Below are 14086 nucleotides of genomic sequence, written 5' to 3' on the forward strand. Positions count from 1 at the left end.
TATAAACATATACATATATATTAGTATCATATATTAGTATCATATTCACGTATAAATAATAGATGTGTATGGTACGCGCGCGCGTACACACACGCACATATCTATTACTTATACTTGTGGTCTGACATATATAATGCCAGACATGAGGTTTAAATGTTTAAAATATCATGTCTGTAATAGACATAATTTCCTAAACATTTATAAGTGTGGTCTGATATACATGATACCAGACATGATGTTTAAATGTTTAAAATATCATGTCTGTAACAGACATGATTTCCTAAACATTTAAAAGTGTGGTCTGATATACATGATACCAGACATGATGTTCAAATGTATAAGATATCATGCCTGATGTCACAGGCATGATATTCTATACATCTGAAAGTGAACAAAGCAAATATTAGCAATGAGCAATGCAATAATAAATTTTATTTTAAACATTATTATTGCATATCATTAGACGAGGAGGGACCAGCAATTTCATTAATATCTGCAGCATATAGTGTTAGACAACTTTTATTTTTTTTAGGACATGCAGAATACAATTTGTCCGCGGACATTAGAGACAAATGCTTTTCTTTAATTTCTATGTCTACAGCTGTTTCCCCTCTCGCTTTCAATGCTGACTTAAGCACGCATGTAGCATTGACACTGACAGATGAAAGTGGATTTCGTTTTTTCGTTTTTATATCTGGCAGCAAGGAAAAGATTCTTTCTGAATCGGCATTAGAATTTGGTAGCGATCTTATAGCATTCAAAAGACACATTAAATTTGGATATTGATGAGTGTGTTGAAAAATTTGTTTCCACATGTCATCAAAATTCAACATTGATAGAACATCTTTTTCTGCTTCTGTAAAGCTTTGATGTAAAGCAAACCATTCTTTTCTTAAACCGTTTTTGTTAAACCCGCCAATAGTCTGAGCGACAAAAGAAACATCATTAAATAAAGTTTCTCTATTAATATCACGTAAAGCTGTGTCCGGTTCAAAAATTTTTAATTTTAATAAAAATTTGTCATTTATTGGTAATCTTTTACAAATTTCTTGGGCAGCAATTATGTAAAATTGCAAACAGTTCTCTCGAACTATTTAACTACGTTTGCGTGTTCCTCTGTTATCAACTCGTCAAGATATTTTTCACATTCATCTCCTAAATATACTTTGTTAAAAGATTTTTGATTTTCTTTGTTGGAAAATTCAAAATTATTACTTATATTTTGTAAAAGTTCTGACTTTAAGAAATGTTTACAAATAATGGTTAGGAACTGAAATGATTTCGGCTGCAATAACTGTATTCTTGTTTCTAGAGCTTGGAAAAATGTATTAAAAGCATTAAAAAAATGTAAAATATGTTTTAAAAATAATAAATATGCTTTTATATCAAGTTTTTGCATTATAGATAATAAATTTTGTCCAGACTTTGTTCTTTCACTCATTACCATTTCTTTTAAAAAATGCTCGACAGTATCCCAATACTCTAGAAGTCTTTCAATACATGAATGCCGAGAAAGCCATCGTGTGTCAGATAACTTTAAAATTTTTCGGTTTGCTTCCTGAAAACATTCACAAAATTCTTCAAAAATAGCTGATCGTTTTGGACTACTGTTAATATAACTTGCTATTTTTTTTACGAATTCCTCGCAATAGTCTGGGATCTTACCACATGCAGTATGTGCAACAAGTGCAGCGGAATGACATAGGCATGAAAATGTTAACAAATTTTTACATTTTTTTTCAAGTTTTGTTTCAAATGATGAATATTTACCCGTCATGACGGGCGCATTGTCGCATGACAAGGCAACAATATTTAAAAATGGAATTTGCAGTCTATACATTTCTCGTTTAAAAACATCAAATAATTTTTCGGCACTGCTATTCCTTGCATCAATATCTATTAATTTGACTAATTGCGAGCGGATGTCTAATGTTGCAGGATCAACATACCGAACATGAAACGTCATCCATTTTTGATTAGAAATGTCAGACGTTTCATCTATAAAAATAGTAAATTTAGTATTTTGAATAATATTGACTACACGATCCGTTTCAACCGGACACAACACGTTCGAAATAATTTTTTGACATTTAGTCCGACTCATTTTCTTGTTTTGCAATACGTCAGAATCTTTTCCTATTTGTTGGAAAAAAGTGAGAATGTCTGTCGCAGTTTGATGCGAAATGTTTTTCTCAGCGATGAAAGCAGCGTATCGAATTTCTGCAGCTTTCTTTCGCTTATCGAACGACAAAATTGATTCGTCCGGCATATTGACATCTTCGTCTGTATTTTTTGTTTCCATATTAACATCTTTGGTAATTGTTAAATGTGCTACTGATTGTGCATGACGAGAAATACATGGCATTTTAGCAGTTATATATATTTCACAAAACAAACAAAAACATAATGTTTTATCGTGTGATACTTCGCGTAACCATGGTTGAAAGTACTCTATTTCTAACCATTGTGGTTGAAATTTTAATGTCTTAGAAATATTTTTTTCTACAGTAATATAATTATTATTTAATAACAAAGATGTGTCTTCTTTAATATTATTTTTGTGATACGTAGAATTTGCATGTCTTGAAATGCTCGTGTTGCAAGAAATATTTTTATCACATATAATGCAATGAAACAAACTGTCATCTAATGGTACCTTTTGTATCCAATATTTATATCTATCATCGCGAAGCCAAGCTTTTGAAAAGCTTCGCTTGCATTTCTTTTGTAATAAATCACACATTTTTATAGTGAATATAAAGCAAAACTATAGAAAAAAAAACGAAGATTCAAAGAAGAAAAAAAATAAGAAAAGAGAAGAAAAATTACGTAAATATACAGAAATGTTTGAAAAACTTACAGTCGAGACTGCCTAAGCTTTTTCAACGGAAAAAAATGAGCGGCATATAAAATATTACTATTAAAATTTGCCGTGCTCTTATATATACCACGCAATACAGACGCGGTTTACGCGCAGAAACAATTGAGAATCGTAAAAATGCTGCGCATTTAGTTTTCCTTAGTTCCTTAGTTTTCCACGAATTGTGAAAAAAGCGGCGTTTGAAGAACGTGAACGCGACTTCGATGCGCAGAACGCTATGCGCATCAAAGTCGCGTCCACGTTCTTTAAACGCCGCTATTTTCACAATTCGTGGAAAATTAAGCGCAGATTGCCATGGAGAACGCTTCGTCCGGTAAGTAATTAATATTATAAATTGTATTTTTGATAAAATTAACGTTTTACGTTTTAAAAGTAACTACGTAAAGTTATTATTATAATTGTACATATAATATCTTTGAGAAAAAGAATATATATAAATATTTTTTTCTTTTTACAGAAAACGTTATGCAAGTAGAAGTTCCAAATTTGCAGCAACTGCTGCTGCAAATGCAGCAGCAAATGCAGCTGCAACATGAGGAGGTTGTAAGGCTGCGCCTCCAAGTGGAGCAGCAGCAGCAGCAGCAGCAACAACAACAACAGCAGCCTCAACAACAGCAGCAACAACAACAGCAGCAACAACAACAGCAGCAGCAACAACAACAACTGCAGCTGGAGCGGATGCCGGAGCAACCGCAACAAAAAAAATATAGTATGTAATAAATTTTGAATTATTACATTATTAAACCCATATACAATTATTTTATTTTATTGATTATTTATATCAATATTTATTTTGTAGGAAAAAAAAGGAGAGGAGCCGGCCGTGCACGAGCCCGCTGGTACGTCCAGCGGGCTATTCGCGGGGCCGGAAGAGGCAATGGGGAGGCAGTTGGGCCAGCCAGAGGAATCGGAGGCGGGAGGAGCGGCCGTGGCGGGAGAGGTGGCCGCGGCGGAAAACCATTTATTCAAAACATTTTCATTAACTATTGATTTTTTTATATATATATATGTTTAAAAATAAAAAAAATGTTAAAAAAACAAAAATTTTATGAATATTTTTATTTGTAGTTTTTTGAATGCTGTAATTGTAGCTAAATTCGAATAATAGATGTGTGTGTAGGTATCTGTGCGTGTGCGCGCGCGCGTACCATATACATCTATTATTTATACGTGAATATGATACTAATATATGATACTAATATATATGTACATGTTTATAATATACATATAGTTTTTATATTGTAATATACATAATATTTACATAGTAATATATTTTTTGTGGTATTTTGCAATAATATGTGGTATAATAGGGCTACAGGCGAAGATCCACTTTAAAAAAATCTAGCGCGCTATTAGTGGCACCTCATGGGTGGCGTGGAAGGCCACTATTAACTACTAATAAATTATTAATATATCTTTCTTTTAAGTTTAAAGAGGAAAATGTCAAGTAGCAAGCGTGGCTAAACGGGTAAAGCGATTAGCTAAAATGTTGAAGATATTGTGTTTGGAAATTGCTTCTTGCAACTTTTTTTGCACATGAGTTTCTAACAGTAATCAATCAAATTATTTAATAATGTTTTCGACAAAAAAAAATTATTTTATATTTATTAATAATCTTGGCATATGTTAAAGTTGCATTTTGTTGAAAAATTGTAAAATTATATTTTATTTTTCTATTGACAAATCATAGCAAATTAATATCTTTTTCAACAGTTAATAATTTAACTTATACGTATATTTTTAATGAATATAAAATAATACTGTTTAGAAAAAAAATTTATTTAATTATTTACTCGATTGTGCATTAGATTGTGCGTTAGAAAGAAATGCAAAAAAAGAAAAAAACAAGTTGCAAGATACAGGTCTAGAAGACGGAATCTTTATTATTCAAGCGATTCGCCTTACTCGATTAAAAACGCTTGGCTTCTTAGCATTTTTTGTACGTAGCATTTTTCGCGGGCTGGGGAAGTGACAAATAGCATGCTACGCTGACGCGTGCGCACACGGACGCGTGACGTGCGGTTTTCGCTTGTGTAGTGCCCGCATGGTGGGGGCCGTTCCCCTCATGTTGCTGTGTTGCAGGATGCTCGATCTTGCAGCACTGGTCGGGACTTTCTTTCCCCCTTTAAGGGGGGGGGGAGGGCCGGCAGTGGGCTGTCGCACGGCGACGGACTGCGTCGGCGCCTTCCTCTTCCCCTTCTTTCCACCCCCCCTTCCTGGAGTCCCCGGCGGGGGGAGTCGCCCTCTTAACGGAGGGCGGACCCCCACCACCAGGGGACCCGGAGGGAGGGGGGTTAGGCAAGGAGGGAAACAGGCTACCCCTCAGCTCCCTCATCATCATGGGGAGCAACTCGGAAAGTTGTTTCCTCACCGCCTGCTCGATTATCTCGGCCAGGCCACCGGGCACAATGGTGTTGCTGGTCAACACCGGCAAGGGTTGATCCTCCAGGATCTTTACGACCCCCTTGATTGGGGGTCTCCTTGCCGGGAAGTTGACCAAATCTTCCCGGGTTATAGTCATCATGGAGGAGGGTTCGGGCAGTGGCGTCTCCACTGACCCCTCCATGGTGACTCCTCCTCGTTCTCCCCTGCGGTCCTGGCCCTAGCCCGGGTAGCGGGAGGTGAGGGAGGTGGGGAGGTTCTCTCCCTCTCCTCTTTTTCCCTGCGGAGGTCCGCCACCTCCTGCTCCAGGCGGCGGTTCGCCGCAAGGATCTCCTCTACGTTTTCGTTGGCGGAGGAAGGGGCTCTTCCCGCAATGGGGTCGTAAAACCTAGAGTGATGTGCCCGAAGGCCCAGCACGAAGGTTTATCGACAACCTACAACAACTGAAACGGCGACCCGAAGGTCGCCCCATCACAAGGGGGTAATTTCAATCATGGGCACCACCCTTTAAGAATCCCAGGTTTATTCACGGAGTATCCTTCTCCTGAACGTTTTGTTAGCCCTTCACCGGGTCGTTACTCCGAGTCATCGGGCGCCTTAAAAGGCTTCGTAGCTACCTTCGCTACGTGTACCGGGTTGTCCACTCCCAGAAGCAACTTGTTAGGGGAGCCGCCCTCACCTCCCAGACGATCTTTGTTAAGCCTGGATTCCGGCCAGCTGGTTTTTCCCATTTTTAAGGTTTTTCATCAGGAGGTATCCTCAAACCTCCGGTTGATTAACGAGGCGATCCTACCTCGGGGCGATCTTTGTTAAGCCTGGGTCCCGGCCAGCTGGGTATTTTCATTGAGACTTTTCATCAGGAGGTGTTCTCATACCCCCGGTTGTTTAACGAGGCTATCCATCCTCGGGACGATCTTTGTTTAGCCTGGATCCCGGCCAGCTGGTTATTTCCATTTGGGACTTTTCATCAGGAGGTGTCCTCAAACCCCCGGTTGATTAACAAGGTTTTCCTTCCTCGGGACGATCTTTGTTTAGCCTGGATCCCGGCCAGCTGGTTATTTCCATTTGAGACTTTTCATCAGGGGGTATTCTCAAACCCCCGGTTTTTTAACGAGGTGTCCTTCCTCGGGACGATCTTTGTTTATCCTGGATCCCGGCCAGCTGGTTATTTCCATTTGGGACTTTTCATCAGGAGGTGTCCTCAAACCCCCGGTTTTTTAACGGTGTCCTTCCTCGGGACGATCTTTGTTAAGCCTGGATTCCGGCCAGCTGGTTATTCCCATTTGAGACTTTTCATCAGGAGGTATCTCAAACCCCCGGTTTTTGTAACAAGGTTTTTCCTTCCTCGGCTTTTTAGGGCATGCAGGCTGGCGGAGGAGAAAGGGGAGAGGGTAAGAAGGGAGAGGGAAAAAGAAAGGAAAGGAAACAGTCTACAGAGGCCCATTTTGAGGTTTTCCCCCTCAGTTTTTTTTCCAGAGTTGTACTTCTCTGGCCAAATTTTAGGTCATAAGGTGAAGTGCAAGCCTCAGAGCCTTTTTTGGGTATGGCGCCTCAAGTTTTTATAACGAAGTTAAGCTTCTCCGGGTGTGCTCTTAGATCCCGCATCTCTACGAATGGATTTGCGAGGAGCCCTGGCACCACGTCAAGGTGGCACACCGTCGCCAGAGTGCTCTCGATCATCTGGCAGCCGTCCCCTGGCGCCGTCTATCGTACATTTTTGGTTGCATCTTTCAACTCGGCCGTCCTGGCCTTGCACTTTGTCCTCAAAGTTTTTTTTCCTTTTTTCCCACCAGTGAATGGATTGCGCAATTTAGGTATGTGACCGTGGTACATCGTGTGCAATTTGTGGACCTGTTCGGGTAAGTATTCAACGCCATAATTATCTTTATATACACTTACTAAACTTAAATCTAAACTACAAAAGTATTATTCATTTATTTAATTAATTCATAATGTTCCTGTTTGGTCCTCAGGAGGATCACACCTGATCCATGGCTTGAAGCGTTCGCACGAAAGGATCGTATCAAGGGGCTTCGCGGTTATATTGAAACCAGGTATGTCGCATATTATATATCTGTTCCTAGGGCCTTCTTAACCATGTATGGCCCTATATGGCTGTTTATAACCGAGTAGCAGCATGGAAGGACTGGATTTGGTTACAGCATGGTAAGAGTTATTAATTATATATTGTAATCTTCCAAGTTCCTTCTTTCAATCTGCCGCGTTATTTAACAATTTAGTTAACGAGGATTTTATAAATCGGTTGACGCGTTCTACTAGGCCGTTCGCCCATGGAGCCGCCACGGCTACTTTTCGGTGCTTTATTTTATATTCTGACGTAAACTCCGCAAAATCCTTGGAGGTAAACGCCGTACCTCGATCTGATACCATTTCCCGTGGATTACTGAAAGTGTTACAAATTTTGGTTAGATGATCCACCACTTCGGCAGTGGATGTCGACCTCGTGGGGCACAGCCACGTAAATCGTGTGAACGCATCGACGACTACAAAAATATGCTTAAATTTGTCTACAGATTCCTGTAGCGGACTGAAATGGTCAAGATGCAAAGTTTCTAACGGCGCTGTTGGCGAGGGATAGAGACTCGTCTCCCCCTCTTTACGAGTAGGCGCATCATTGGCCATTATGCACGTAAGGCAATTTTTGATGTAATCATATATCTTTTTTTGCATCGATGGGAACCAATAATTCTGTTTGATTCCTTGTAATGTTTTTTCCAGACCACAATGGGCCATGTCGTCGTGGTGAGCCCTGACCACGCAGGTCTCCATCGACTCCGGCACGACGAAACTCGTTTCCCCATTACGGGTAAAATAAACTAATCCATTAATCAATTTAAACTTATCGCTATTCTTATATTCTAACTCTTCGCTAATTGCTCTAATTTTAGAATCGGCTAATTGTCTGAACTCGAGCTCCCTCTCAAGCGGTAGCTCGTTTACATATCCTGTGCATCGGCTGAGGGCATCGACGTGTGCCATTCTTTTGCCCGGCCAATGCGTAACCTTGAAACGATAATTCTGCAAGGTGAGTGTCCATCTCGCTATACGCGGGTTAAGATTAGCTTTGTTCACTGCATGCACAAGGGCATTACAGTCGGTAACGATTACAAAGTCTAGCCCGAAAAGATATAAATGAAATTGTTCAATCGCTCTTACGATCGCTAGCATTTCGAGCTCAAAGCTGTGGTATCTTGTTTCAGCATTATTGGTTGCCTGACTGAAATACGCAACCGGACACCATCTACCGTCGTTTTGCTTCTGAAGCAGTATTGCGCCCAGGCCCAGACTGCTTGCATCGGTGTGCAGTTCCGTATCGAGGGCCGGGTTATAAAGCGCTAGTACCGGCGCTGAGGTGAGTTCATTTTTTAATTGTTCGAATGCTCTCATGCATTCCGCATCGAAAGTAAAATCTGAATCTTTTCTCAAAAGATTGTGCAACGGATTTGCCTTAATCGCGAAATCTCTTATAAATTTCCGAAAGTAACTAGCCAGCCCGAGAAATCGTTAAACCGCGTGAACGTTTCTTGGCTGTTTAAAGTTCTTTACCGACTCCGTGTGTCTCGGACTCAACGTGATACCGTTTGCCGAAATAACATATTCTAAAAATTCGATTTCGCTTTTTATAAAAATGCATTTATCATAATTTAATACGAATCGATACTGCTTTAAAAGGTAAAGTACCTCCTTTAAAATTTCAAAATTCTGTTTCACCGTTTCCGTCGGGATTAAGATGTCATCGATATAAACTAGAATTTTATCCGCGCGGATCAGCGGATTCAAAATCTGGATAACGCGTTTCTGGAACTCGGCGGGCGCCTCCGAGTACCCGAAAGGTAAGCGTGTGTACTCGAATTGCCCGTCGGGCGTCGCGAACGAGAAATACCGCGTTGAATTCGCGTGCACTTTTATCTGATGGAACCCATCTTTCAGGTCCAATAACGTAAAAACGGATTTATTTGATAGACGCGACAAGCAGTCTTCAATCCCCGGAAACGGGTACTTTTGTTTCTCGACTCTAATGTTTAGCGGCCTTAAGTCGACGCATAATCTAATATTACCGTCTTTCTTTCTCACAGGGATTATCTGCGCGCAATACGGTAAGACGCTCGGACGGATAATTTCCCGCTTTAATAGATCATCTGTGATCTCCCTAATCTGAAGGCGCTCGGCATATGCAAAAGCGTTGCGGCGCAAATGCATAGATTGAAGGATCACGTAAGATCACTTCTACTTCATAATTATTCTCTATCGGCTCGACATTCTTAATTTCTAAATCTATTAAAACGTTGATTAATTTTTCCTTATATTTTATATTTACATTTGTAAGGCTATCTTTTATTTTATCGTGAAGGTCGTGCGTTTTATTATCCTCGATACAGAGCGGCAGTTGCTCGAACAAGCTGACTCGGCTTGCTGAGCTTTCCTTCGACGCGTCGTTATGTTTGTAAATTAAAGTGAGTCGGTTATTATCTATGAAGTCGCGACCTAGGATCATATCCCCTGTGTACGACTCGTTTAATATATACAGAGAGACTTCAAACGATTTGTTTTCGATATCTTTAATCGTTACTCTCGTCGGCACGATTCCTTCGACCTTCAACGGTTTTGTACTTAAATTAATTAACTTTCTATCTGATGGGAGAATCTTTTGATTTTTCGGCATTATGTATTTGATAAAAACCCTACGATTTACAAAAGATACCGGACTGCCGGTATCGACTAACGCCTCCAAATCGCACTTTTCGTTGCAGATGCTCGTGATTTTTGTTGTCGGCTGAGACAGCTCTAATCTGCCCTCGGCTGGTTGAGCGACGATCGCTACGACGTCATCGCTTGACGCCGCGGACGAAACAGCTGCTGCTGTATAGCCCGTTGCGTGACGTGCCTGCAGCGTCGGCTTTCCGTCGCCCTTGCTCTTAAGCACGGGGCAATCAAACTGACGGTGACCCTTTGCTTTGCAATAGAAGCAGGTAGTGTCACCTCGACATTCTTTATGCGAATGCCCTTTTTTTCCACAATTTCGGCACAGATTAATGTTTAAATTTCTCGGCGCATTTATCGACGAACCGTGCTTCCGTTCGGCATCGACTCCACCTTCCGCGATACGGCGCATTTTCACCAAAAAATCATCGACGGAGTCGCCCACGATCGAGAGAGCTATGGCTCTCAACGAACTCTGCGTTATTCCGCCGATCAGTAAATGAATAGAGTTTTTTATTGGCAAATTTAGATTGTTCAGTAACGCGAGTTTGGCGATCGCGTACTGGTCGAACGTTTCCTTATGCGCGTTCCATTTTCGCGCCTCGACTTTCTGCATCGCTTTATAGAAAGGCACTTTTTTCTCAAACATTTTATCTAACTCGTTTTTTAGGGCCAGCCAAGACCCGATCACATCGCCCGTCTGGATCTCGTACCATTGACGAGCGAATTTCGTCAATTTACTGGACGCGGCCAGCAACGTGATTCCGTCGGAAGCGCCATGAATGACGGCGACTTGGTCGACCCGTCTCGACCACACGGCAACGTTTTCGTCTTCACCGCCACTAAACTCCGGAATCTGAGAGGTCAGCCAACTAACCGCATTTCCCGCCGGTAATGTATGCGCACTGATATTCGTTTGTCCGTTTAACGCAGAATTAAGATTGTTCGACACATTACCTTCGTTTCGGCTTAATGATTCAGGGCTACCTGGGTCTGCCTCTCCGTCTGACTGGACCACCTGGACGTTTCCCGCCCTCGGCGCCAGCTGCTGCAGTAACTGCAGCATGAACTGCTGGTTCTGCTGCTAAAGCTCCTGCTGTTGCTTCTGCATCTCCTGCTGTTGCCTCATCATCGTCGCTGAGATGTCCGACATTGCCTGACGGAACATCTCCGAGGTCAACGGCTCCGCCACGACTGTTCGCTTTGCAGACGATGCTGCTGGGACGTGGACCTCTCCAACGGCCTGTTGATCGTCCAACGTCCTCTCCGACGGCCCAACCCTCTCAAGGTGGGTGAGAATTTGCTCAATAAGGAGGTCTCGGTCATTAGTTACCGGTAATTGATACCGCCGAGCCTCCCTTTGGATCGCTTCTAACGAAGCTTGCTCCAAATCTTCACGATCTAGCATCGATCTTGTCTTCGGCATGATGCTTGCTCGTCACGACTTGACAATGTCTTTTAAATCGTCTTTATTTTATTTCAGACTCGAAGAGCCTTTTTCGACTTCGGCACGACACGGCAGTGATTCTAAATCGTCTTCGACACGTCGCGGGCTTGAAAAACCCTTTTTAAACTCGACACGACACGGCAATAATTTAAAATGTTCTTTGACACGACACGGCTCAAGGATAGTGTTATCCCACTTCTGAGCTGTAAGATTTTTACCAATAATACGAAAAAATCAAATAAAGAAATATAAAATCTCTTATCGACAACGACTTTCTTGTTTAAAATGATCGGACGGTTAGTCCTCTCTTCGACCTCGTTTATTATTAATAAATAATACCGGCACCAGTAAATGTTGTCAGGATCGACTGTTAAAGTTAATAGGAAGGCTCGACACTGCTTGAAATTCAATATACTTTAGTTCTTTAATGAAACACAGACTGATATAAAAGTTTTACAGATAATGATTTCAGAGATATTTTACAAGTTCCGATAATTGAATTAGACTTCCGATAGGCTCTCCACTTGTTCAGATTTTCGACTAACGCTCACGGCTCGACTATAGAGAGTGCGAACTCGATCTCCGGTTCCCCGCAGGTCGACTTCTTCGAAGATTCTCGAATCTTTTATCGGTTATTATTTGAGATAATAAAAAGCAAGGAGCGGGAGCGCGCCCACGCAGGATCGATTCTATCGAGGCGCTGCTCTCGATCATCTGGCAGCCGTCCGCTGGCGCCGTCTATCGTACATTTTTGGTCGCATCTTTCAAGGTGTAGTAAGCCTTTAGCCTTTAGGTCTAAGCTTTAAGCTTGCTTTGAGCCTTAAGCTTTAGAAAATGTTCTTACAACATGACAATATACAATGTGCTCGAGTCGTAAGACGTAACAATCAGTGAAATACAGTCAAGGTGACAGCTGACAGCAAGTTATAGGTTATGTTTGCATTCTTCAAGAATGGAAAATAAAATATTACCCCTTCTTACCTTGACCCATTTGCAAAATGTGCTTATATATATATATTTAAGAAAAAAGAATCGAAGAAGGTGGTGGGTACGATACATAAATCAACAAAGAGCTCAACAAGGAATATATAATAATATGTTCAAAGAGTTGAACTTCACGGATGAAGAACAATTTTTTGAATATACCAGAATGAACATAAGGCAATTCGATTATCTGTTCTCTTTGATTGCGCCAATGTTACAAAAGCATAGTTTAAGGAAACCTCTACCTGCAAGACTTTGCTTAGCTGTGACTTTGAGTTTTAATCTTTAAGAGCTGGGATCTGGCCAGCTCGCTAAAAGCTTAGAGATTAGAGCTTAAAACAGCGCGGGCAACATCTCAAACCGGAAATACGTCATACTTTACGGCTTAGAACAGAAAGTTAAAGGCTTACTACACCTATTGTAGATCGGGCCTGATACGCGGGCTTTAGAATGACTTCATGGTCGGTATTTATAGTTGGGTCAAACTTGCACAAGTACATAACATATGCATAAAGAAATTTTCTTATTTATTTGTTATGGACTATACGCACGCATGCACACACACACACACACATGCACGCACGCGCATACATGCATGCATGCACACACAAACACGCCACACGCATGCACGCATATTCATGCATACGCATGCACACTTAAGCCGGTTTCAGATTACATATTGGAGATTAAGATTAAAAAATTAAAGATTGAAGATTACTAGAGTCACACTACAATTATAATTGTATTGCAATTGATAATATGGCAGAGTTCATAAAATAATTTAATTTAGTGAAATTTTAGTGATTCTTAATATAATTGGGCCTATCTAAACAAACTTGCATAGTCGCATAAACACATGCATAAGAAAATCAACCAATTTCCTTATGCATTTGCTTATAAACCAATGTTAAAGTCTGAATAGGCCCTAAGTAGTACTTTTTGTTTATTTATGTGAAAAAGTTTAGTTCTATTTGAAAAATTGCTTTTTGTAGTTTAAAATAAATTTTATATGCAATTTTTTAATTAAAAGACGGCATTCAATTTTTTGATATCTTAAATAAAACATTATTTATTATCTGTTCTTGAAATAAGAATAGACTATGGGCGGTATTCATAGTCCGTTCTTATATTCAAGATTGTCTTAAGCATAGACTTATATTCACTTTCTTCGTTACACACAATCTGTATATGTGACGAAGAGAGCGAATATAAATCCATGCTTAAGACAATCTTGAATATAAGAACGGACTATGAATACCGTCCTATGAATACCGCCTCTTATACCATCTACAAATCTTATGTCAATGGTTGTCGTAGCAAAGGAGAAGAAGGAAGATATCGCCATTTTAGCTTTATTTCTGCTGTGTATTGGTCACGAAGTAAGGGTGGAGTCCCATGGAGCGTATTAGGCGTATTGCGGATTGCGCGTATCAAAAATCTGACCAATCACGGACGTTCCGCTGTTCTTGATACGCCGCCGTTCCGGCAAAGTCATTATTGTAGCGTATTATAGGTTGAATGTCAGTTGATATAAAATAAATTTCAAATAGTTTTTTGTAATTGTCATCAATTATGAACAAAGAAAATATAAGTCCTGTGAGTAATATATATGTAGCATTTTGAAATATTATTTTTGTAATATTTATTAATAATAATATTTTAAGGTTACT

At 40.4% G+C, this 14086-nt stretch overlaps 1 protein-coding gene across 1 annotated transcript; it reads right to left on the minus strand.

Annotated features, from left to right (window-relative positions):
- Positions 1–9434: 9434 nt before the first annotated feature.
- On the minus strand, positions 9435–11051 carry LOC137001690 (uncharacterized). The gene has a single exon (XM_067360794.1). The coding sequence runs from the start codon at positions 11049–11051 to the stop codon at positions 9435–9437; it is 1617 nt and encodes a 538-aa protein (XP_067216895.1).
- Between the last annotated feature and the right edge of the window lie 3035 nt (positions 11052–14086).

This window comes from Linepithema humile, chromosome 8 (genome assembly GCF_040581485.1).
Source record: "Linepithema humile isolate Giens D197 chromosome 8, Lhum_UNIL_v1.0, whole genome shotgun sequence".
Lineage (NCBI taxonomy): Eukaryota > Metazoa > Arthropoda > Insecta > Hymenoptera > Formicidae > Linepithema > Linepithema humile.